At 54.8% G+C, this 23,310-nt stretch overlaps 6 protein-coding genes across 6 annotated transcripts; 3 read left to right on the top strand and 3 right to left on the bottom strand.

Moving 5' to 3' along the window:
- Nucleotides 1-23: 23 nt before the first annotated feature.
- Nucleotides 24-1,725, bottom strand: K452DRAFT_289505 (uncharacterized protein). Its single transcript, XM_033540838.1, has 2 exons — nt 1,407-1,725; nt 24-1,356 (listed from the first exon to the last, which is right to left on the bottom strand). Exons 1-2 carry the CDS (start codon nt 1,714-1,716, stop codon nt 182-184), a joined length of 1,485 nt encoding a protein of 494 aa, XP_033395205.1. The 5' UTR covers nt 1,717-1,725; the 3' UTR covers nt 24-181.
- A 659-nt stretch (nt 1,726-2,384) lies between these two features.
- K452DRAFT_320165 (uncharacterized protein) lies at nt 2,385-9,851 on the top strand. The gene is made up of 3 exons (XM_033544297.1): nt 2,385-7,481; nt 7,528-8,271; nt 8,326-9,851. The coding sequence occupies exons 1-3, from the start codon at nt 2,564-2,566 to the stop codon at nt 9,705-9,707; spliced, it is 7,044 nt and encodes a 2,347-aa protein (XP_033395206.1). The 5' UTR covers nt 2,385-2,563; the 3' UTR covers nt 9,708-9,851.
- A 491-nt stretch (nt 9,852-10,342) lies between these two features.
- Nucleotides 10,343-11,270, top strand: K452DRAFT_289507 (uncharacterized protein; the record flags this gene model as incomplete). Its single annotated transcript, XM_033540839.1, has 1 exon — nt 10,343-11,270. A coding segment is annotated over exon 1 (583 nt), but the record flags the coding sequence as incomplete, so codon positions are not given.
- Nucleotides 11,271-11,414: 144 nt separating this feature from the next.
- K452DRAFT_61232 (uncharacterized protein) lies at nt 11,415-12,412 on the bottom strand. The gene is made up of 2 exons (XM_033546908.1): nt 12,276-12,412; nt 11,415-12,213 (listed from the first exon to the last, which is right to left on the bottom strand). The coding sequence occupies exon 2, from the start codon at nt 12,096-12,098 to the stop codon at nt 11,454-11,456; it is 645 nt and encodes a 214-aa protein (XP_033395208.1). The 5' UTR covers nt 12,099-12,213; nt 12,276-12,412; the 3' UTR covers nt 11,415-11,453.
- Nucleotides 12,413-14,280: 1,868 nt separating this feature from the next.
- On the bottom strand, nt 14,281-15,471 carry K452DRAFT_310458 (uncharacterized protein; the record flags this gene model as incomplete). The annotated part of the gene is made up of 1 exon (XM_033543337.1): nt 14,281-15,471. The coding sequence occupies one exon, from the start codon at nt 15,469-15,471 to the stop codon at nt 14,281-14,283; it is 1,191 nt and encodes a 396-aa protein (XP_033395209.1).
- Nucleotides 15,472-22,118: 6,647 nt separating this feature from the next.
- K452DRAFT_61329 (uncharacterized protein) lies at nt 22,119-22,932 on the top strand. Its single transcript, XM_033546911.1, has one exon. It carries the CDS (start codon nt 22,327-22,329, stop codon nt 22,789-22,791), a length of 465 nt encoding a protein of 154 aa, XP_033395210.1. The 5' UTR covers nt 22,119-22,326; the 3' UTR covers nt 22,792-22,932.
- The last annotated feature ends 378 nt before the right edge of the window (nt 22,933-23,310 follow it).

Below are 23,310 nucleotides of genomic sequence, written 5' to 3' on the forward strand. Positions count from 1 at the left end.
GTGATGGCGTAAGCAGAGAGGAATGCGTCATATTCAGAAACGAGTCACCAAGGCTAAACTCCGGCCGTCCAACAGACCCACATCTTCCGGGTTGATGACAAGCTATATACCAGACTTCTACATCGCCTTCACCTATCCATCATCCTCCATCAGAAACGACGCCAGATCATCGGTCGAACTACTAATAGCTGCAATGTCCGCAATACCCGCAATCATCCGCAGAACAAGCCGTGTAATCCGGCTCTGACTCGTCACTATAGTGCGTGTACGAATAGCGAGACTCAAAGACGTAATCCTCATCATATCCATCGTCTTTTTCATGGAGATCCACGAGATTCCCTCCAACATCTGAGCCTTCCCCTTCCCAAATTTCCTTCGTCTCTGGCGACATTGCGGACGCGGCACCCTCTTTCTGCTTACGTATCTCCAGGATGTCGGCTTCCTTTCTTCTGATCTCCAATTTCCCGTCACCGTTGCTCTTAGCAATATGTGTGATCTTCCTGATCAGTATGGCAAGTTGACCTAGGACTTTCTGGTTTTGATCTTCCCATTCAGTGACCTTATGGCGAACGTCATGGATGTGAATCTCTTCCTTCTTAAAAAAGCCCCTTTCATGATATGCGAGAATCATGTTTGGAATTTGCGAAACCCAGAGACGGCCTATCTCATCGGACACGACATCCACGTCTTTTCGCCTGATCGACCGCGTTTTGAGGTCGAAAATAGCCTCTTGGGGGATTTCTGTGCCGCCCTGCTCCAAGCTCAAAAGAGCATTAGATGACGAAGGCCGATGTGACATGGAACTTTGGTGAAGAGCATCGGAGAGCGAGAAACCATCCGACTCTTTCTGTCCTGGAGTAGCCGGTGTTGACGTGGTGCCCTCTGGCGACGCAAGATTGTCAAAGTAACCATCGGCTTCGAAACGTACGACGAACTGAAGACCGCCGAAGTTGTACCTGATGAGGCGCTGATGAGTCTCAGAACCGCTAACGTCCACTTTCCATTCCGTGTAGTTCTCAGGAAAAGTATGGCCAAATCCTCTGACATCTGGTATGGTTTCAGTCGGAGAGTTCTCTCTTCGAATGAAGAAAACGGTATCCCCAACCACCTCGACGAGAAATCTGAACGGTTTGTCGATACCTCGAACGAATCTCAGCAGGTTACCGATGGTGCTGCTGCAGCCGAAGACATCAATATCCGCTGATAGAAAGGTTGGGTTGGTTGTAAGAAGTGCTCGAATTGCAGGTTCGATGGGGTACTGGGGAAAGCGCGCAGAATTGAGGTCACGAAAGTAAGTGCCGTTATCTTCCGCTAAAGTCTTCGGCTTGTCCAACGGCTTCCAGACTGGTGGTCGACCTTTTAAAGTGTTAACAGGATCTCTACATCAGCGAAGTTGGTTGACTCACCTGGAACTTTGATGGTGGGATTACTCCTGTTGAGCCAATTGTATGATCCGACATACTCGCAATTGGAAATTTTGCAATCTAAATAGTTTGAGTATGGAATGTCTTCCAGGTCATTTCCTATGATTGTCTTCAGGATGGGACCAAGAGGAGGTGACGGCGTTCTGGGAGTACTCTCAGAGCTTTGTTGTTGTGGTCGCCCTCTATCAGCTCTGTTTGAACTGAAAGTTGGGTGGTCAGCAAAGAATCCTCGGGAGCTCGTTCCTCTCCAACCCCCGCGGCCGCGGGTCCGTCCTTGTTGGTAAGTAGACATGTCTGGTGTTGCATCCGTGTCTTTGGTCCTCTACAGCTGCGGATGCGTTCTAATTAATAGTAGCACATCACGGCGCAGCACATGGAAAGAACATCTAGACTCTAGACGCAATCAATGACACTGCATGTTTGCCCATGGAGTGTTGCCTAATGCAGCTTTCCGTGTTGGTCAGTGCACACGTGTCTCAAGCAAGGGTTATGAGGCACAGCTACCCCACTATCTGCAACAAACGCATCATTGATAATTCAATCCCAGCGCTAACAGCGTTCAGCGAATGGAAACACCCATTCAGATGGAAGCTTCAACTTTGTCACAAAGATAAACTTGTTGGACTTTGTTGACTAATATCTTTGTCCACCAACGAAGTAATGTACAGCCTTCCTACCTGCAAGCCAAGACAGGGATAAGTATTGTTTCAGACCCTTATCGTTGGAAATATGAGAGGAAACTAATAGGCTGGTAGTCTAAGCCACGGAACGGCACGCATGTTAGCGGTTATGCGCCGCTGTCGATCACTCGAAGGCGTGCGTTTGCTTTGCTCCACTGAATCACTGCCACCCAGCTCTACGCCGCCCGCGCCGCCGGAAACCAGCCTACAATCTTCTCCAAGTTTCTCTAGGCAGCAGAAGGCAAAGTCCTGCGCCTTGTTGGATGCTCTCCAGGCCTGTCACCCATCTGCCATAAATTGGTGCAGTGGCTGGCACTTTGATGCCAAGATCACCCGAACCTTTTGCACAAGTCAGTTCTTGTCTCACAACCTTAGCCTTTTGCGCAACAAATTTGCAATTTTCCAGAACACTACCCTTTGCACGACAACCCGCTCCTCCCACATCATACCCAGTCCAACATGTCGGCGCAGGACGGATCTTCCGCACGTTCTTCACGGTTGTCGAAACTCTTCTATTCTGTCACCCAAGGCTACCGCCCCTTCAACAACGCGGGAGATGCAAAGCTATTCTTCGAGGCCATCTGTGACCGGAATGATCATGCAAATTGCATCGAAAGGCTGGTGGCTAGTCCCAAAGGCCTTGAATGTCTTCGATTTGGTGTCAGATATGACCTGTCCAAAGATTTCATCAACGGACCCTTGGCAAACCTACTCTGTTATCTTTCGGAACCGGCCATCAAGCAGCTCTGCAATGGCGAGTTACTTCGACAAATTTTGTCCGAGATGGTTGGCCCACCGACCATGTGGAACGCTATTGTCCAATTCCATCGTAAAAAGGCTCTCGAACACAAAGCCGATCGTGCATTTGCGTGGCTTCTCCTGGAGCTTCTTATGATGGGAGAAATAGGGCCTCACGATACTGGAGATATAGCGCAAGAGATCACCAACCAGCGGTCTTTCATCGATTCTTCTTCACAAGACATCAGAACAATTGGTCATAGGATCAATCATATCCTTCTCACACAGTCAGCAAACGACATTCACGACACAGATTACAGCCCAGGTGGTAGACATGACAACGACTACGCCGATTTCCGGAAAATTGCTATCTATCCTACCGAGGATGAATTAACTTCCACCGAAAAGCCATTCTACCGCCGAGCGAATGCGGTAGATGAAATAGACCTGGAACATCGCGCAGCAGTACATCTCGACAATCAATTTCGGTTGCTGAGAGAAGACATGCTGGCAGAACTGCGTCACGATCTTCAAGTTGCTGCTGAAAAGTCGGGTAAAAATCGTAGAGCCATCAGAATGCGCGGTCTTTCCCTCGTAGGAGTCGATTGTGGCGAGGACAAAAGACGTCTTCCGTTATGCCTGTCAGTCACTTGCAAGTCTGGTCTGGAACGACTCACGAAAGTCCCTGTTTCCGGCCGCAAAGACTTTCTCAACGACAAATACAACCGCAGCTTCCTCAAACATGGATCACTAGGATGCTTGATTCAAGGAGACCATGTGACTTCATTTGCTACCCTCCACCGGAAGCCGGATAAGCTTAGTATGGACCCACCGATAGTGACATTGCAGTTTCCTGAAGGGGCTGCCCTTGAAAAGGCTCTTCTCGCATTCAAGACATCGAAAGACTTGCAATTCATGCTGGTTGACACGGCGATGTTTGCTTGTGAGCCTATCTTGAAATGCCTGCAAAGCAAGAAAGAGTTGCCTCTTGCCGAGGAACTTTTGGCTCCAGGAACTGAAGAAGCTCTTCGTATTTCTCCTCTAAGGCCTGACGAAGTGATTCAGAAAGTAGAGGAAAACGAAGGCCATTGTCTCGAGGAGATCTTGAATATTGGAAAGTCCATCAATCTGGACACTTCGCAGACTGAATCGCTTTTGTCAGGACTGGCTCAAACTGTCAGCCTTATTCAAGGCCCTCCAGGTACTGGCAAGTCGTTCATAGGCGCTTTGCTTGCGAAGAGCTTGTACGACCATACAAAACAAACAATCCTTGTCATTTGCTATACCAACCACGCTCTAGATCAGTTCTTGGAAGACCTTCTTGATATCGGCATTCCAGAGCATGATATGATTCGTCTCGGTGCAAAGTCGAGCCAAAAAACCAAATGCTTGAGTCTGTCAGAGAAAGCACGACAAAAGAGACGATCTCAAGACACATGGAGGCTCATTGACAAGCTCAAGGAGGGGGCCCAGGATAGCGAAGTTAAGCTGAAGAGCTCACTGAGTTCATACCTCAACAAAGGTATTGAGAAAATGGCCATCATGGAATACCTAGAGTTCTCTGATGATGAGTCACACTACTTTTACGCTTTCCTTGTCCCAGAGGCAGAGGACGGCATGAAAAAAGTTGGTAAAGGAGGTAAGGCGATTGATCCTTACTATCTCTATGATAGATGGACTCAAGGACGAGATGCCACTCCCTTCAAGGAGAGCGTGGAAAAGGATCACCCTTATGTCTGGCAAATGGCCAAATCAGCAAGGGCAGAGGCCGTTGCCAGATGGAAACTCGCCCTTCTAAAGGAGGCTGTCGCTGATATCCAGGGATCAACATGTACCTACAACACCCAGCAACGGCTGTTGCAAGATACCCTAAATGGTAGGGACCTAGAGGCTATCCGTGGACACAGGATCGTAGCGTGCACGACCACCGGAGCTGCTATGTACACTCAGCAGCTACAAGGAGCATCACCAGGGGTTGTACTGGTGGAGGAAGCTGGCGAAATTCTCGAGAGTCATGTCCTAACCGCCTTGACATCAAACACCAAACAGCTTATCCTAATAGGCGACCACCAACAGTTGCGTCCGAAAGTCAGTAACTATGCTCTAACCGTGGAGAGAGGAGATGGATACGATTTGAACAAGTCTCTTTTCGAACGGCTCATACTGTCTGGGTTTCCGCATACCACACTGAGGGAACAGCACCGCATGCATCCAGAAATATCATCCCTCGTGAGGCGTCTTACGTACCCAGAACTCCTAGATGCCCCAAGCACCAAGAATCGACCACCGGTCCGTGGCTTGCAAAATAGAGTCATATTCTTCAACCACCAACACCCTGAAGACGAGATGAAAGGCGTGGCGGATCGACGCGACCAAGGCTCATCCGTCAGCAGAGAGAATCTGTACGAAGTTGAGATGGTTTGGAAGATCGTCCGCTACCTGGGGCAACAGGGCTATGGTACCGACAAACAGGTCGTACTCACTCCATACCTTGGCCAACTACACCTCTTGCGAAAACGTCTTAGCGTTGATAACGATCCGGTGTTGAACGACTTGGATTCTTACGACCTCGTCAAAGCGGGCCTTCTCTCGCCTGCCAGCGCCCAGCAATCGAAGCGCCCAATCAAGCTTTCTACTATCGATAACTACCAAGGAGAAGAGAGCGAAATCATCATCGCAAGTCTTACTCGTAGCAACAGGAATGGCGATATTGGGTTCATGTCATCCCCGGAAAGGCTCAACGTCCTGCTTTCAAGGGCACGGGATGCACTTATCTTGGTTGGAAATGCAGAAACCTTCCTCGCTAGTCGGAAAGGTAAAGCAACTTGGAGCCCGTTCCTAAACCATCTCAATGAGAATGGGCATTTTTATGATGGGCTACCCGTCAAGTGCGAACAACATCCAGACGTCAAGGCTATCTTAAAGGACAAAGATGATTTCGACAAGCACTGTCCCGAGGGCGGATGCAATGCTCCTTGCGGAACAAAGCTCAGCTGCGGAATCCATGACTGCCCTTCTCGCTGTCATCAACTTTCAGATCACTCCAAGATGGAATGCAACCGGATTGTAACTTCAACATGTCCCCTCAACCACAACCATTCTCGGAGATGCCATACAAAAGCTCCTGCCGTTTGCCCGACATGTGAGGCTGAGGCGCGAAGGAAGCTCGAGAAAGCGGAGAGAGACCATAAGTTGGATGAACAACAGCAAAGGAAACAGCAAGAGTATGCACGGCAGCTGTCGGATGTAAAGGATGAGATTGCCCATGAGCGGCGTATACGAAAAGATCGCCTGGAACAGGAGAACAGGGAAAACATCCTCCGACAACACCGTGCAGACTTGGCGAACTTGAGAGCGGGATCAAATCAGCCACAGCCCAAGCCAGAACCCACTTATCCCTCCAGTGCTTCCCCTCAAACTGCCAACAAGGAGAACAACAATGCCCCTGTATCTCCTAACAAAACCAACAATTGCCCGAAAGGTGGCGATGAGAATGGCCAGATCAAACAACAGAGCCAGCCTATACAATCAGATGCAAAAGACGAATGGGAGAATCAAAAACAGTTCGAAGGAGCGCAGAATGATGCACTAGATGAACTGATGAAAATGATTGGGCTCGAAAGTGTCAAGGACAAATTCCTCGCGATCAAAGACAAGATAGACACAGCTGTCCGTCAGAATGTCGACATGAAGACAGAAAGGCTTGGTGCCGCTCTTCTAGGAAATCCTGGTACTGGAAAAACAACAGTGGCTCGTCTCTATGCCAAGTTCCTCAGTTCAGTAGGCGCTCTTCCAGGCAGTTTCATGGTCGAGACCACTGGCTCAAGATTGGCGAATGAGGGAATCAGTGGATGCAAGAAGCATATTGAGGACATTCTTGATAATGACGGAGGAGTGCTCTTCATCGACGAAGCTTACCAACTGGTATCCCAAGGCAACTTTGGCGGCAGTCAAGTACTCGACTTCCTCCTTGCAGAAGTCGAGAACCTAACAGGCAAAGTGGTATTTGTCCTCGCCGGTTACCAGAAGCAAATGGAGGCTTTCTTCGCGCATAACCCTGGCTTGCCGAGTCGCTTCCCGAACGAGATGCAATTCGCAGACTACAATGACAAAGAGCTGCTCGAAATTACAGTGTACGGAATCAACAAGAAATACCAAGGCCGGATGAAGGTAGAAGATGGGATGAGGGGTCTCTACGCCCGTATTTTCGCCCGTCGGGTCGGTCGTGGAAGAGGCCGAGAGGGTTTCGGCAACGCACGCGCGATCGAAAATGCACTGGCTAAAGTGACCGACCGACAAGCACGCCGGCTTCGGAATCAGCGACGAGCAGGAACGCGCCCCGATGACATGATTCTCGTCAGGGAAGACCTCATTGGTCCAGAGCCTTCCGTTGCGCTTCAAGGCAATGAGTCTTGGTCAAAACTTCAAACGATGATAGGCCTTGGAAGCGTCAAGCAAGCCATAAAAGCATTCTTTGATACCATTCAGTACAACTACCAACGGGAGTTAGCAGAAAAGCCTCTTATAGAATTCTCTCTGAATCGTGTGTTTCTTGGTTCGCCCGGTACAGGAAAAACGACAGTGGCAAAGCTATATGGACAGATCTTGGCGGACATTGGATTCCTCTCCAGCGGACAAGGTAAGTCTGTTTTTTCCAACGCATACTCAGTTACTGACAAGCGAAGTGGTCGTCAAAAACCCCGCTGATTTCGTGGGAAGCGCACTCGGGGAATCAGAAAAACAAACAAAAGGGATTCTAGCATCTACTGTCGGCAAAGTCCTTGTCATAGACGAAGCTTACGGGTTGTGCACGGACTCCAACGATATCTATAAAACCGCAGTGGTTGATACCCTAGTAGCAGAAGTTCAAAGCACGCCAGGAGAAGACCGCTGCGTGCTCCTGCTTGGGTACAAAGACGAGATGGAGAAGATGTTCAACAACTCTAATCCCGGCCTTGCGAGAAGGTTCCCGATCGACTCTGCTTTCGTGTTCGAGGACTTTACTGATGATGAGATACGACGCGTCTTCGAGATGAAACTGAAGCAGCAAGGCTTCCAAGTAACCGACCAGGGAAAAAACATTGCTCTAGGCATGCTCAGCCGAGCCCGGAACAGGCCAAATTTCGGAAATGCTGGCGAAGTTGATATCCTCCTGAACAAAGCCAAGCTCCGCCATCAGCAGCGCCTCTCGCGCGGAGGTCCAGCAGTAAAAGTGTCTGCAAGCTTCGAGGCAACCGACTTCGACGAAGATTTTGACAGAACCAGTCGGGCTGCCACAAATATCAATAAGCTGTTCGAAGGTGTCATAGGATGCGAGGAGATTATCGCTCAATTACAGGGCTACCAAGCAATAGTGGCCAACATGAGAGCTCGGGACATGGATCCTCGAGAGCAGATTCCGTTTGCGTTTCTGTTCCGTGGCCCCCCAGGTAATTACTCCACCGTTCTTTTAAGACGCATGCACTAACTACATTCTTGAACAGGCACGGGAAAGACAACTACCGCAAGAAGAATGGGCAAAGTTTACTATGACATGGGCTTCCTATCCAATGCTGAGGTAATCGAGTGTTCTGCCACAGAGCTTGTCGGCGAATACATTGGACATACCGGACCAAAGACACAAAAACTCTTAGAGAAAGCTCTAGGAAAAGTCCTTTTCATCGACGAAGCATACCGTCTGGCAGAAGGCCAATTTGCCAAGGAGGCCATGGATGAGATCGTCGACTGCCTCACAAAGACGAAGTTTGCACAGAAGCTGGTGGTCATCCTGGCGGGTTATGATGCCGATATCAACCGCCTCATGTCCATCAACCCTGGATTAACAAGCCGTTTCCCTGAAACGGTCGTTTTCAGGTCAATGACTCCTGAAGAGTGCCTCAAGCTTTTCACACAGTTGCTCAAGCGCCGTCTCGACGTCACAGTTCTCGAACAACCGCCAAATGATCTCCAAAAATCTGTCCTGGCAGCATTCAGCCATCTTTCACAGCTGGCCAACTGGGCCAATGCTCGCGACGTACAGACACTAACCAAAGCTGTATTCGGCAAAACCATCAGCGCCGCCTCAGATCCGAAAAAGAAGTTGGTGGTCGATGAGAATGCCATCATCGAACAGCTTCAAAAAATGATCGACGAACGATCGCATAGAGAGCGCAATGCTGCTGCTGGACCGTCATTTCCAAGCCTACCTCAGGCACCCTTGTCAGCGCCGAACAAGCAACTGCAGCTACGGACTAAGCAGGATACTAACGTTTCTTCTGGCGACGCAAACTTGAATGCTGAAGCTCCCAACGGGCATGATTGCGAGCCGCAACAACCTCCAGTGAAACCGAAACAGACTACCGCTCAGCCGCAAGAGCCTTCGACAGCCAGAGACCAAGGTGTCAGCGATGCGGTTTGGGAGCAGCTGCAAAGAGACAAAGAAGCAGCACAAGCCCGAGAGAGAGAATACGCAAAGATGCTCGAAGAGGAAAAGAGGCTTCAGAAGAGTGTTGCAGACGCGAAGGCCGAAGAGGAAGCCGCAACAGCCGAGTACGTCCGAGAAATCGAAGAAATGGTCCAGCTCCAGAGAGCGAAAGAGGCAGCAGAGCAAGAAGCCATCAGAAAGGCAATCGAAGAGGCTAAACGCCGCCGCGAAGAAGAGCGACTGAAGAGGGAAGCTGAGCGACGTGCCTATGAAGCCATGTTGGCTGAAGTTGCAAGAAAGAAAAAAGCGGAGGAGGAGCAGAGAAAGAAGGAGGCAGAGGTGCAGAAGAAATTACAGGACATCGGCGTGTGTGTAATGGGCTTCAGGTGGATCAAGCAAAGTGGTGGATACAGATGCGCGGGGGGGTCTCACTTTGTGTCTGATGCGCAGCTTGGTATGTAATGACCATCATGACTTGGTGTGATGGAGTTTTCTGGAGTCAAGTTAGTAGGCCAGGCCCGATTGAACTAATCGTGGCCGGTATAAGACTGCAAGAGCAGCTTCAGTCTTCAGAGATAGCCAAAGAATCTATTTCCTGATGGTCTCACAATATGGTTTATCACTGTGAAGCCATGTTCCAGTTAAGCCTATGGAAAGCTCTATTCATTTGATGTTTACTGTTCACATGGGTTCCGAGAACTTCTGCAACCGCCCGCGAAAAAAGGACACGACATATTCAACCAGGCCGTGAGTTACAAAATATGGCTGAATTATAAATATACGAATAGCTTTAAATTTTAGTCGACTGTTATTTCTCTCGGCTTACTACGTTTATATTCCTATATTTATATTTCTATACGCTTAAACTCTAATATATTCTACTACCCTACTTCCGTCCTTTTAATACCTCCTACACTCTTACTCCCTTCCTAATTTTTACTCGACTCTTATTTCTCTATAGATACGCTACTCGTGCTTAGCTTATCTACTTCCTTTGTACCGTTACCGATCTCGGATCACTAGCACTATAACCCTATTTACTTATCCTCTAGAACGAACGACGTACCTACTTACCTACCTACTTATAATCCTTCCTAGATACTATTACTAAAAACCACGCCCTATACCCTAGGTACTTACCTAGAGTACTCTAACTAGAGTAGGTATCCTTTCCCCGCCGCCAACTACGTACGTAAGTGTAGGTAGCATACTCTACTCTAGCAGCAAAACAGCCTATCCATAAGCACGAACGGCACTTGGGCATTCCCTCGCGCCGCCTCCGCAGCCACTTTAGCACTTCCCCACCGCACCCCCAAAAAACCCCAACGCCAACGCCATCACCACCACCATCATCATCGCACCCAGCGCCTCCTACGTAACTAAGGTACGGCCCTCTCATCCCTCACCCGCACCTCAAACCCCGCCCATGCATTGCGTGCTTGCTCGCGAGCTCGCTACCCCTTTCCCTCACCCCCTCACCCCAAACAGAAAATCCCCAAGACCCAAGACCAAGACTCCACACCCACGAGGCCACCCACGCACCCACCCACCGCACCGACCACCAACGCCAGCCCTACCGCCGGTGCCGCCGATCCCAACCCCGTCACGTACCTACTACGGCTTCCCCGCAAAGACCACCAACCGTGCCGGCAGCCTCTGCAGCTCGCAACCTGCGACTTGCGACTTGCGACTTGCGACCTCAAATCCAGCCGTGCCTGGTGCCAACCAGCGGCCACCAAAATCAGCTCAGCACTCACTCACACCGCCGAGCTTGCGCGGCTCCGCCCCAGCCCCAGCCCCTGCGCATCACTCAGTCGTGCTCGCGTGCGCGCCTTCGAGAAACGCTCCAGAAACGCCGTCGCTTGCGGTCGTGCGTGCGTGCGATCCTCCTGCCAATGCCAAAGCTTCCTGCCTGGTGCCCTGCCTCCTGCCTCCTGCCTCCTGCGACACCGCCAATGGGGCGCGCGGCGTCATCGCCGCCTGCGGCCCGCCACTTGCCGCGGTGGTGACGTCGGCGCGGTTTGCGGCTGAGCTAAGGTATGTACGAGTAGAGAGCGATCGCCGGGTTAGTGCGGCAAATCTCGCAGCGCGCAGCCATCGCGACGCCGCTGACCTAGTTACTGTAGAGTAGTTACCTAGAGTAGAGTAGAGGACGCTAGACGCCAAGCTGCGTGCCTGCTGCTGCTGCTGCTGTTTGCGTACGCAGTACTACGGACGCGCGATCGACTGCTGTAAGACATGGGTTGCGTTGTATGTGTGTATTGTATGTGTGTGGTGAGCGCACTGCCACCGCACGCTCGATGTGTGTGTGTCGCAGCTTGCAGTGTCGGTGACCGACTGACTGACAGACAGAAGGACGGCTTGCGTCGGCGTCTGTGTTGCTGACTTTTTGTTCGCGCGCGAGTGTCGGTGTGTATGAGTGAGGGGACTCGTCTCGGTGCCCACGGTGCCTGCCACCTGCCTAAGTATCATCAGCGGGAGAGCTCGCCTCGGCGAGGCGAGACGGAGACAAGCGGAGACTGCAGGACAGGGCTGTGTGCGAGTGGTAGGTAACGGTAAAGAGCGACAGGGGCAGCGGCGCACGGATGCGCGCAGAGATGAGATGAGATGCGCTGCGATGCGCCCTGAGTATCGAATTAGGAAAGCGACGAATGCGCGAGGAGGACAGGGAGGCAGGGAGGCAGTGAGGGAGTGAGGCTGAGACTGGGTGTGCTCGTGCTCGTGCTCGTGCTGGCGTGGGGAGCGGAGGCCGTGTGTGGGCGGCCTGTCTGGGTGCTGGCTGGCTGCCTGGATGTCTGTCTGGAGGTACTCTACAAAGCGCGCAGCGCACCTCGCCGCCAAGAGCGTTGCCATTGCCGTTCCATACGTAACCAAACCCGGTCCCGGTTCCGGTCTCGGTCTCGCTAACTAACTAACCACCTAACCAACCAAAAGCCGCCAATAGCAACTCCGCGGCACTGCGGACTAACTATGTAACCTACTCGTACCTTACTCTACGAGTACGACGGACGGCAAGCCGGAGAAACCTACCTAAGTAGCCAAAACCAAAGCCCAACTACCCGAAAACTTCGACTACTGCCGCGCGTCAGGGCGCCAGCCAGGGTGTCAGGCCGACAGCGGCGGCTCGTGCGTGCGCGCACGAAGGACCAAAGGATGAAGGCCTGAAAGGACGAAGGAAGGAAGGCGTCTCGGAGCGATGATGCGACGACAGCTGACGACGGGGTGATGGGGATGACGACGACGGCAAACGGCGTGTGTGATGTGTGCGTGCCCGATGCTGTTTGTGGGGTGAGGGGAGCTGGGGTGCGGGATTGCGGGATTGCGGGTGCGGGTGCGGGTGCGGGCTTCTGGAATGCTCTGGAGCTGTTCTGGGGCTGTTCTGGAGGACCGGGAATGGGGTCCCGCGTGAGATGCTGATGGATGATGGCAGACCTATCGGAGCTGGCGGGAGGGGTGAGGGGTGAGGGTTTGCTTGCTTGCTTGCGGTTTGGCTGCTGCTGCTACTGCCCGACAAGGCCGGAAGCAGCCGCGCAGGGCAGCAGAGCCATCCGCGCCGTCGACGCGTCCCTAGGTAGAGTACTTCGCGTAGAGCGAGTAGAGGATGGCGCGCGCTTCTGTGTAGAGTATGATATTTCAGTGAGGTCCTCAGTCCTTCCTATACCATCCATCACCATCCTTATCCAAGCAAAAAACAAAAAAACACAAAAAGCCACATCATCATCCCATCCCAGCCCAGCCCATATATCTCCCCACACCCCCCTCCCCACACCGCACGCCGCATACCTCACCCTCACCCCATACAGCACTCCACACACCACCATCACCCCCGCATCGAACGCGAGACACGCCCACGCCCTTTCCAACAAATACCTACTCTAGCTAGGCGAGGACGCCCGCGTCGCGGCCCGCCCAGGCCAGTCCCGCCCTGCGCCGTGGCTTGTCCTGCCCTACCTTGCCTTGTTTTCCTGTTTCACGCGCGCAGCTGAACTAGACTAAGCTGAAGAAAAACAGCGAGGTGAGGCGAGGCGAGGAGCTGAGCTGAGCTGAGTAGAGTAGAGTAGAGGGCCTAGGAGTACGAGGGAGGGAGGGAGGGAGGCAGGGAGATGAGATTGTCCTGTCCTGTCTCTCTGTCTGAAATCGTTAGGTACTCCTAGGTAGAAGGGAAATCAGCGAACCTCAGCCTCACTCCGATCCAATTTCCGCCTTTGTAGCCAATGCAATGCAACCCAACCAATCCCAAGCAATGCAACGCAACGCCCATCTTAACCCACCAATTCAATTCACCAATCGCGCACACAAAGATTTGATATCTTATTGATTTATTGATTTATTTCTTGATTTGATTTGATTCGATATTTGCCATAATAGCAGTGATAGTAGTAGTCTGTCTGCACGAGCGCGCACACACGGCACGCACTCCTCTGCTCTCCCCCCATCCGCGCCGGTCTCTCTCTAAAGTAGATAGATAGATAGACAGCAAGGCAAGCAAGGCCGTAGCCAAAAGCTCAAAACCCGTAAAACCCAATAAAGCAAAGCAAAAGCAAAAGCAAAAGCTAAAAACGACAAGTAGTAGAAAGCGCAAAAAAGGAACAAAGAAAAAGGACAAAGAAATCTAAATCGACGACCGAGACCAACGTCCGGAACAAGAGAAGACGAGTACAGACAGACTGGGTTGTTTAGACAGAGACAGACGAGAGATAGAGGCAGGTAGGTAGGAAGCTACGACTGGACGCCCCCACCCCCTTCATTGTGGTTGTGGTGGGGGCAAGGAAACAGAGACAATGAAACAATGAAATGAAATGAAGATAATCTACAGGGGTATCATCCAACTCCCAAGGCCGTGGAGCGGCGCCCTCTACTGGCGCAACCGCCCGCGACCGTGTTACTTTACTTTAGGTTGTGAGGTAGTATATGGTGTGTTATGTGTGTGAGGGTGTGAGAGAGTATGTTTGAGAGGGTGTGTGAGAGTATGTGTGAGAGTATGTGTGAGGCGTGAGAGTGCGTGGTATGTGTGTGTGAGAGAGAAAGAAGACATTTACGCCGCCGGCGCCAGCCCCGAATCGACGCGGTGATCGCGCTTCATCGTGTAGGCGGACTCGTGCAGGCCGTCCATGGCGGGCAGGTCGTCCGAGGGATCCTCCTCGGGGACCTCGTCGACGGTCGACACGTCCGAGTGCAGCGAGTGAGGGCGCGACGACGCGTCCGACGGCTCCGACGTCGCGGTCCACGGGCGGCGGTTCGAGTAGACAAACGAGCCCTGGTCGAGCACGACAATGTGCTGCTGCAGGGCGAGGGCCTTCTCCGAGAGCTCAAAGTCGGTGGGGCCGCGCAGCTTCTTGAAGTACTGCCACGCGAGGTGCGCGTTGGCCGACTCGAGCTCCTGGCGCAGCGGCTCCGGAACGTCGAGCGCCGAGAACAGAATCGTCCGGTCCGTCCACAGCTTCTCGGCCAGCGCGGGGAAGTCGGTCATGTCGAAGTTGTCGAGGCTGAGGGCGGCCGCCTCGAAGCGGTGGTGCGTGCTGCGATGGCGGAGCAGCATGGCGCGCACCGTCGCCTCGGGCACGCCCAGCTCGGCGGCGGGGATGGTGATGTGGCGGCGGACGTAGGCCTCGGCCAGGGTGCGCTCGTACGTGCGGCCATTGAGCGCCTTGCTCTGGATGCTGGCCAGGCGGTCGAATCGCCGAATGTCCCAGAACTTCTTGAAGCCGAGGTGCTCGACGGTCGGGTCGTGGTTGTAGTCGCAGCACAGGCGCCAGATGAGGAAGCGGCGCAGCTGCTCGATGCGGCGCGGGCGCTCGGCCATGCCTCTGCTGGTGTGGCCTTCGGGCGTGGTGCTGAGGCCGGTTCCGGTGCGCGGGACCTGCTTGCGCGGAATCGAAATGCCGTTGGACTGCTGGGGCGAGTCGACCTGGGCCATTTGCTGCGTCAGGCCATGCGACAGGTCGAGCGATTCGATTGACGGCATCTCGGGGTATTCGGAGCATTCCGAGCCGTAGCTGCCGCACACGGACGAGTCGTAGCTGGCCAGCGACTCGGACTCGCTCTGCTGGGCCTGCTGGGCGGCGCGACGGGCAGCCTTGCGTTGTTGCGAAGGGAGAATGAACTTGGCCGTGTGTTTGTCGCCAATGTCCTGGATGGTGGACTCGCCACCGCCCTGGCCGCCAAAGCCGGCCAGGATGTTGCACAGGGCGGCCTGCTGGTCGATGTTGGAAGGTTTGGAAACCATGTTGGCGGTTGGAGCGGTGGGAACCCGGGGGAGGGTGAAGCGGAGGAGGGCGTGGAGTGGAGGTTGTCAAGATCTTGAGAAAGGAAGAAGAGGATGCGAGCGAGGAACGGGTCAAGTACAAGTAGTATTGCGGGGGAGTATCCTCTGGGGGGCTTGGCGGGCCTATGCCATCATCTCGCGCGCCAAGGCCCCAAGGCCCGAGAGCGAAAATCGGTCAAAAAAAAATCTGGAGCGTGCGCGCCCTGGAAGCCAAGAGGTGCACGGCAGCGTCGGCAGAGTGAGGCTCTGTCCTGCACGAATAATCCCTCACACAATTCTGTGAGTGATTTACAGGTAGACCCTAGCCACCGCACCTACGAGTAGCTTCGTACGAACTCTCAAAATGCTCTGTGACGTCGCCCAGCCCCCGCATGCAGCGAAGAGGAACAACTCAATAATCCCACGCGACCTTGATTGACTGACCGTGACCAGCTGGTAATTCAGCAACAGCAGCAGCATCATCATCATCGCCCGCACATCCCGTCCCGTGCGCGCCTCGCCTCTCTCCCGTCCCTCCTCTCTCTCACACACACACACGCGCACGGCACGACCAAATCCCTCGAATCGGCCCTCGCGCGAAATGAGCATGCGCTTGCTCTAGCGTGGGGCGAGGGCGCTCAAGCGAGAGGCCCCGAGTCGCGCGCGCCCCTGAAAAGCCGGCCGGCCGATTAACGGGCGGGCGCCTATCTCTGCAGCCTTCTGTCCGCGCTATTACTCTTCCCTTACCGTGCCGCGCCGCGCCCAACAAGATTTCTTACGAGTCCCGCACCGCGCTGTGTTTCCGCGGCCTTGGCGGGGGTTGGGGGGGGCGTGGTCGCGCCCGTCGCCCTGATTGGCCACGACACGGCTTTCGTGGCCATTTGCTGTTGTTGTCGTGGCCTTCGCACTAGTTACTTCAGGTATTTGATACATGTAGCAGCTGTTCATCATCATCGTCGGACTTGTTGGTGGTGGCCAGCTAGCTAACTAACGCTGCGGCGGCGTTTGGTGTTTTCGCTGTGTGCTAGCTGCGTGTCTGCCTTGACAGGCTGACACACTCCTTCATGCATCTCACATCCCAATTTGCCCTCTCGCGCCGCCCGTATCCGTATCGGGACGCCCAGGCGTCCCAATCTATCCCTCCCCTCCGCCTCCCGCCCCCGTCTCCCGACGTCTCCCCTCGGTTTGCGACGACGACGACGCCGACGATTGACGGCGACATTGTCATCAACGCGCGCAAGGGACCGCTGCTCCCCGTCCAATACCTGCTCGCTATTGCCCTCTGTACCCTGCGTGCCGCTTAGGAGTAATAATCCGTCCCCGTACACTGCCCTGCCCTGCCCTGCCGCGCGAGCGTGTCATCCTCCGACACCGACCTGAATCCTGAATCCCATCTCTTACCTGGGGCGACGGCGACAACGGCGACAACAGCGACGACGGCGACAACAACAACGAGTACGAACGACGTGGAGGAGCGCGCGCACGAGCACGAGCTACAACGCCCGCCGAAGGAAGCGGGCTCCCCGTCGTCTAGCATCCATGGAACAAGCAAGCTCAAGCGGCCGTTTCGCGATCCGTCTTCTTTGCCGGCAGGCAGTAGGCACTCGGCTCCCCCGTGCTCTGCGGTCTGCGGTCTGCGGTCTGCGGCCGCGCGCGCGCCGGGGATCATGCCTGCGGCGCGCGTACTCTAACGCTGCGTGCAAGACACACTATCCGTAGGCTCCGTCCGCTCCGTCCTCTAGGCAAGCGAGCGCGTGCGTGCGGGCATGCTAGGTAGTTAGCTACGGCAAGTACGGATCCGTAGCTTTGCTGCTGTGCTGTTGTGCTGTGCTGTGCTGGCCTGGCGCCGCTTCATCCATATCCGCGACGCTGGGGCGAATGGGAGGCCAGAGCCGCCTAGAGTCAAGAACCGCCTTTCCTCGCTGATGCTTGCGATGCTGACACTCACCGCCGCAAACTTTTTTGCTTGCTTGCTTGCTTTCTCTTTGTCCCTGTCCCTGTCCCTGTCCGACATCCTAAATCCGACCTCACCTTCCTGTCGGTGCCGGTGCCGAGGCCTGCGTACCTGCGTAGGTCCTCTTGCCGAAGTAGGCAGGACCACACGTGCGTGCGCCTTTTCCGTACCTAGTCTACACCTAGGTCGTGAGTCGTAGGTCCTCCCGCCCGTCTTTCCTTGTCCACAGCTGTCGCTGTCACTGCCACGCATGCGCTCCATTCCATTCCATTGCAGTCACACTTGAGACTGTCGCCGGATCTCGCCCTCGCCAGCACCAGCCAGCGCTACACCGACTCTGCGCCTGCGCCTTGGACACGCCCATCGCATCGCGTCCCGGCCCCGGGCCTAGTGATGCAGATAAATAGGCAGGCATCCATGTATTCAGGACGAGACGTACTCCTACAATACCACCTCCGCAGCAAAGATCGGCAAGCGCGCTTCTCGAAGCCGTCAATCCGTCAATCCGTCAGGCTGGCCGTGGTCTGTGGTCTGTGGTCTGTGGTCTGTGTGGTGAGACTCGAGCGCAGGGCAAAGCAGGGCAGCGGAAGGAACGGGGGGCCCGAGGGGCGGTGGCACTGGCACTGGCACTGGCGCTGGCGGCTTGTTGGCTTGTTGGTGGTGTGGTAAGCTGTTGCTGTGTTAAGCTGGGTGCTGTTGGTTGGTTGGCTGTGGCGGTGGCTGTGGCTGTGTAGGTCGAAGGATGGATGGATGGATAAGAGGTGGGTGTGTGCGTGGGTGCGTTGCTTCCTACTACGTAAGGTAGGTTGTGAGCGCAGCCTGCTGCGCCGGTGCCTCGTCACTAGGTAGGTAGGTAGGTATCATGCGAAGAGGAGGAAGAGGAAGAGGAGGCGGAAGAGGGCGAGGACTCGAACGAGGGCGCAGCGAAGCGCAAACCGCAAAGACGAGCGCAACGAACCTCTCATCTCATCTATCTCAACCGCAGACACCCAGACACAGACACAACCGCGCACGTCTATCGCAGATATTGTATTGTATACGTACGCGGCACCCGCACCCGCACCCACACCCGCACGCAAACCCACACCCAGACCGAAGCCCAGACTCAAGTCCAAGCCCACGCACAGGCACAGGCACAGGCACAGGCACAGCAAAGCAAAGAGCAAAAACAAGAGCAAGGAGCAAGGGACCAAACGCTCCGCTAGGCACCATGCTTGCACACTCCCGGCCCAGATCTCCCGGCGCACACGCCCACACCCACCCAGCACGGGATCGCGGCACGCACGGTGCGAGCACGAAACAGCAGGGCGTGAGGCTGGCAGTGGCGGCATTTTTTTTTTGCGTCGTCGTCCCTTTGTTCGTTTCGTTTCGTTTGTTGCTCTTCGGCCAACTTGCGCTGCTTTGTGGTCTGCTTTGTGGGCTCCGCTGTGGCGAGTCTCACGAGCTGGCGAGTCAAGTCGAGGCTGTCGACTTCACGCACCACTCCACTCACTGCACCACAACATTCATGCATGCATCCACCCATCCGTTCTCGGCCTCGGCATCGCCCTCGCGGCCGTAGCAGCAGCAGCGTCGTGCTAGGCAAGTAAGCACGTCCGCGACACCCAAGGTAGTGGGAACCCGGAACTGGGAAGCACAAATAATAGCGCGGGGATCAGCGCAGGGCGAGGCGAAGCGACGAGCGATAAGGAACAGAGTCAGAGACAGAGTCAGAGTCAGACGGGAGGGTTAGGGTAAGGTGAGGTGACGAGCATACGTGCGCGGCTTGGCTTGGATTGGAGTTGGGCACGACGCACGAGTAGGTGGGATGGCGATCGATATCTAAGGTTCCATGTAAGGTGAGGTGAAGTTGCGTGACACTGACTGACGGTCACGGAGCGGGACGGCGGGCGCAGCGGGTCAGATAAGATGACTTAGGTTTGGCGATGGGGATGGATGGGGTGACGGGGATGACGGGAGGAGGGGCGGTGCGTCGTGCGTCGTGCGTCGTGCGTCGTGTAGTGTGGTGTGGTGTGCTGTGCTGGTAAAAAGATATCCGTACTACGTACCTAGGTACCCAGGCCTTAACACCATTAACAATAGCAATAGCATGGCCATCTCAAGATTGCGGTAGGTAGAAGCACAAAGCAGAAAGTCCCGCCGGCCATCTCGGCTGCTTCCGGTAGCGGGTAGATCTCGCGTTCGCGCGCTCGTTTGCTCGTTCTGACTGAATCGCGCCTGTGCCCACCTAGTGCCTACCTACCTATTGCAGAGGTGCCGGGTGGAGCCAATACAATATATCCCCTTCCTCCGTACATAGGAGCAGCATTGGCGTGTTTGAGGAGCCGTGGACGAGGTCGAGGTCGAGGTCGAGATCCTGCGCCTGACTCTGCGAGTAGGTTAGGTACGGATTAGAATTGCTCGAACGGCACGGCACGGCATGGCGTTGCCGTCTCTCGCCGATTGTATAGGTCTGCGGCGGCTAGGTATGTCAGACGGCGTGCGTGCATGCGGCGTGCGGCGTGGACATATGCATGCATGCATGCACGCACGCACGCAGTTTTCCATCTCCATCTCCAGGGCGCGCGGCAGCAATTCCGCACTGCCAAAAAACGCCGGAAACAAAACAGAAAACAGAAACAACAAAACAGCGGGTCCTCGCTCCTCAGGGTCTGCACATCCATCTTGGCAAGACCCAAGTCTGCGCAGGCTCTGAATCAGGCGCGCGCCCACTTTGCACTCGCAAGACATGAGAGTCCGGAGCGCCATTTGATGCCGAATGCACGGCGAACGCGCACCTCGCCGAGCCCGAGCCCGAGCCCGAGCCCGAACCACGTTCTCGGATTTCCGACCAGGCGTGCACTTTACCACGTATATTACTTCTAGAGCCTAGGCTAGGTAGGTCGAGCCTAGGTCGAGCCTAGAGCAGAAGCTAGAGGCTAGGTTCCTAGGTATTGTATTGTACCTAGGTAATAGATAGAGTGCGTAGCGATATATTGATTGTTGTATATTATTCGCGCACCTGCACCGCGGGTTTGGATTCTTGGAGAGATGAAGGAGGGAGGCTGGAGTAGAGCGTGGGTATTTTTGGGCACGCCAGCCAGCCAGCCAGCCAGCCAGCCAGCCATGTCATTCGCCCTACCTAGGTAGCCTACCGGTAGTCTGCCGGCGGACATCAAGGTCTACGCGCGAAGCAGACAGACAGACATGGTCGTCGTCCTCACATCCACATCCGCCATCCGCGCCGCCCGCTCCATCCGCACCGCCGCTTCGTCGATGCCACTCTGCCGCACCTCCAGCAACTAGTTAGTCAAGCTAGTCAGCGCAGCCGCGCTTCGCGCCGCACCGCACCGCACCGCAGTAGGGCAAAGGAGCAGAAGGCGGCCAGTCCGCGCGTGGCAGCATGGCAATGGCTTATTCCCGGCCGAGGCTGCGGAAGCAAGCAAGCAAGCGCGGCGATGGTAGCGGCGATCTTCTCTCTCGCTCGCTCTCCCGCCGGCGCCCGGGTGCTGTGCAGCGTGCGGCGTGCGGCGCGGCTGGAGATGCCCTGCCTACCTAGGTAGGAGTAGGTAGATACCCTGTGCGCTGTGGACGGGTTACAAACTCAGCGACCTGGCTGGCTGGCTAGCTGGCTGACTGGCTGGTAGTAGTGGTGGATTGGAACAGAAGCTGAGACGAAACCGTAAACGAGCGAGAGAGACGGTGTGACAAGGTGATTGATGATGATGATTTTTCCGGGCCGCGCCCGGACCATGCCATTCACATCTTGAAATTGAATTGCCTTTCTCCGCCGGCCATGGCTCCGCGGGCCCGTTCTGGCGGTAGATAGGGCGGCAGCAGAGAGCGGCAGGGGCCCGCGGTACGTAGATGCGGTAGGTAGGGTGGTAGGGACGTATCCGTAATCCGTAGGGTAGGCAGCCAAAGCGTCGAGAAGGGTTGACAGCTTTGCTTTGCCAGCCGTTAGTTCTGTCCCCTCCCCACGTCACCAACGCACTCGCATCCATCCATCGCATCGCTGCCCGCGGCGATGATCCAGCCAGCTAGCTAGCTCTCTCAGATGCTGCCACCACACACACAAACGACGTCGACAGCCAGCAAGCAGCCAAGATGCCGCGCCGCAGAAACGAACAACTCACACAGTAGGTACGGAGCAGTCCAGCTGTGCTGTGCCAGCCTCGGTCCCTTCTCCACACTCGCCTCTCTCGTGACGATGCGATGTGCGCGCAATCGTCGCATCCTCCACACCTAAAAACTTGGCCCGGCTGGCCAGGGCATCCAACATTCTTGGGTCTTACGTCAATTCGCCGCTTGGCTTGCCTTCTTTCCCCGTGGCACAGCCCCCGACAGCCAGGTTTTTGGACAAAGGCTGACTGGCTGACACCTCCTGGGCCGCTGGAAACGCCATGCTCGCCGCAGCCGCCAGCCCTACGGAGCAGGTCCTCACAACGTGATGTCTCGCTACCTTCGCACCCACGCCGCGGCTGCATCGGCCGAAAGCCAAAACAAAAACACGAAGTATTGGAGGCGTACTCTGTTGTTGGGCGGCTCGGTGCTTGGCTGCTGCGCGCCGCCGGTCCCTGAGTCGTCTCGCCGACCCGTCTGCCTCCGATTCTTTGACCGCTTCGACTAGGCAACAACAAAGGGATAGTTACGCGCCGCCTTTCTCCGACTTACTCCGCGCCGCCGCGCCGCAACCCGGAGGAGCAAGGAGCGTGGCTGGCGAAGCATCTGATAATCTGTGGAGTGATTTGTTTCAAAGCCAAGCCCCGGTGCTGCCGTCATAGGCTCTTGGCCTAGCAACCACATGTTTCGGGTGTCTGGGGACGCTTGGCGATTGTCAAGAGGTGTGTGTACTATGTGTGTGTGTTGCGCCGAGAGGATCATCCTCGCCTTACCGCTCCCGGATGCCCGAGGAGAAAAAGCAATGCGAACATCTTCTGTCGTGCCAGCTCAGCACGACCACACGACCAACAACGCCCGTTGGGAAATGCTCTTCCGAAAGAAGCTCCGTCGAGAGAGGGATGATCGCGGAGACTTGGAGATGTTTGAAACGCTCCCCGCGTGCCGGGATCGTGTTGCAGTCATTGGTGCTTATCTTTGGGCATGAAAAAACCTTTTGGTGCTGCGTTAAGATGTGCTGCTATTCGACGGTCGACAGGGAAGACTGGGTATGCGATCTCCGCATGGCCGTGCCCAACGTTCACGCTGGCCTTTGCTCCGCCATGTTGCGCAGATTGCTCGGGGAATGGCAAAGTGAGGCTTTCGGTGCCGTCATATGCACATGCGCGGCATGGGCGCGTTCGTTGGTGCGTCCGGTATTCTGGTCCTTCTCGAGCTATCTTGGATTACTCGTTTGGGATACTCGCTGATTGCTCTAGCTGAAGAATGCTGAGGATTGCGAGAGTAGGTAAGTCTTTCTCATTTGGTTGAACTTCAAATTCCGTTTTTCATGAATCCATCTTTCTTCCCCTGAAGAGTCTTCCTTTCTTTTCTCTTACTTCTGGACTGGATGTGCTATCCCTGTCTTAGACAGTCTTATTCCTCAATATCATTTTCTCCCTGAATTTCTTCAAGTCATTGGAAGAATTTCTCTCTTGTCGTCACCGTCGAAGCCGTGGTCTGCATTCTTGAGATTCCAGACTTGTCAGCAATGACGTCTCCTTATTTCCCAGCGTCCGTTCTCCAAGGCCATTGGGATTCTTATACGGACGACAAACCCGGCTGCCATCACCAGGGACAATGTTCAAGTTCCTCTTCTGGATGTCACAGCCCCTGGATATGCATCCGCTTCGGAACCAAATGGCCCTAACTCGAGAAAAGAATTCTTTTGAGCCGCATTCTTTGGTTTGATTCAGCCGGGAGATCGGATAACCAAGCTCTGGCGTGGC

This window comes from Aplosporella prunicola, assembly GCF_010093885.1.
Source record: "Aplosporella prunicola CBS 121167 unplaced genomic scaffold K452scaffold_19, whole genome shotgun sequence".
In the NCBI taxonomy this organism is placed as follows: domain Eukaryota; kingdom Fungi; phylum Ascomycota; class Dothideomycetes; order Botryosphaeriales; family Aplosporellaceae; genus Aplosporella; species Aplosporella prunicola.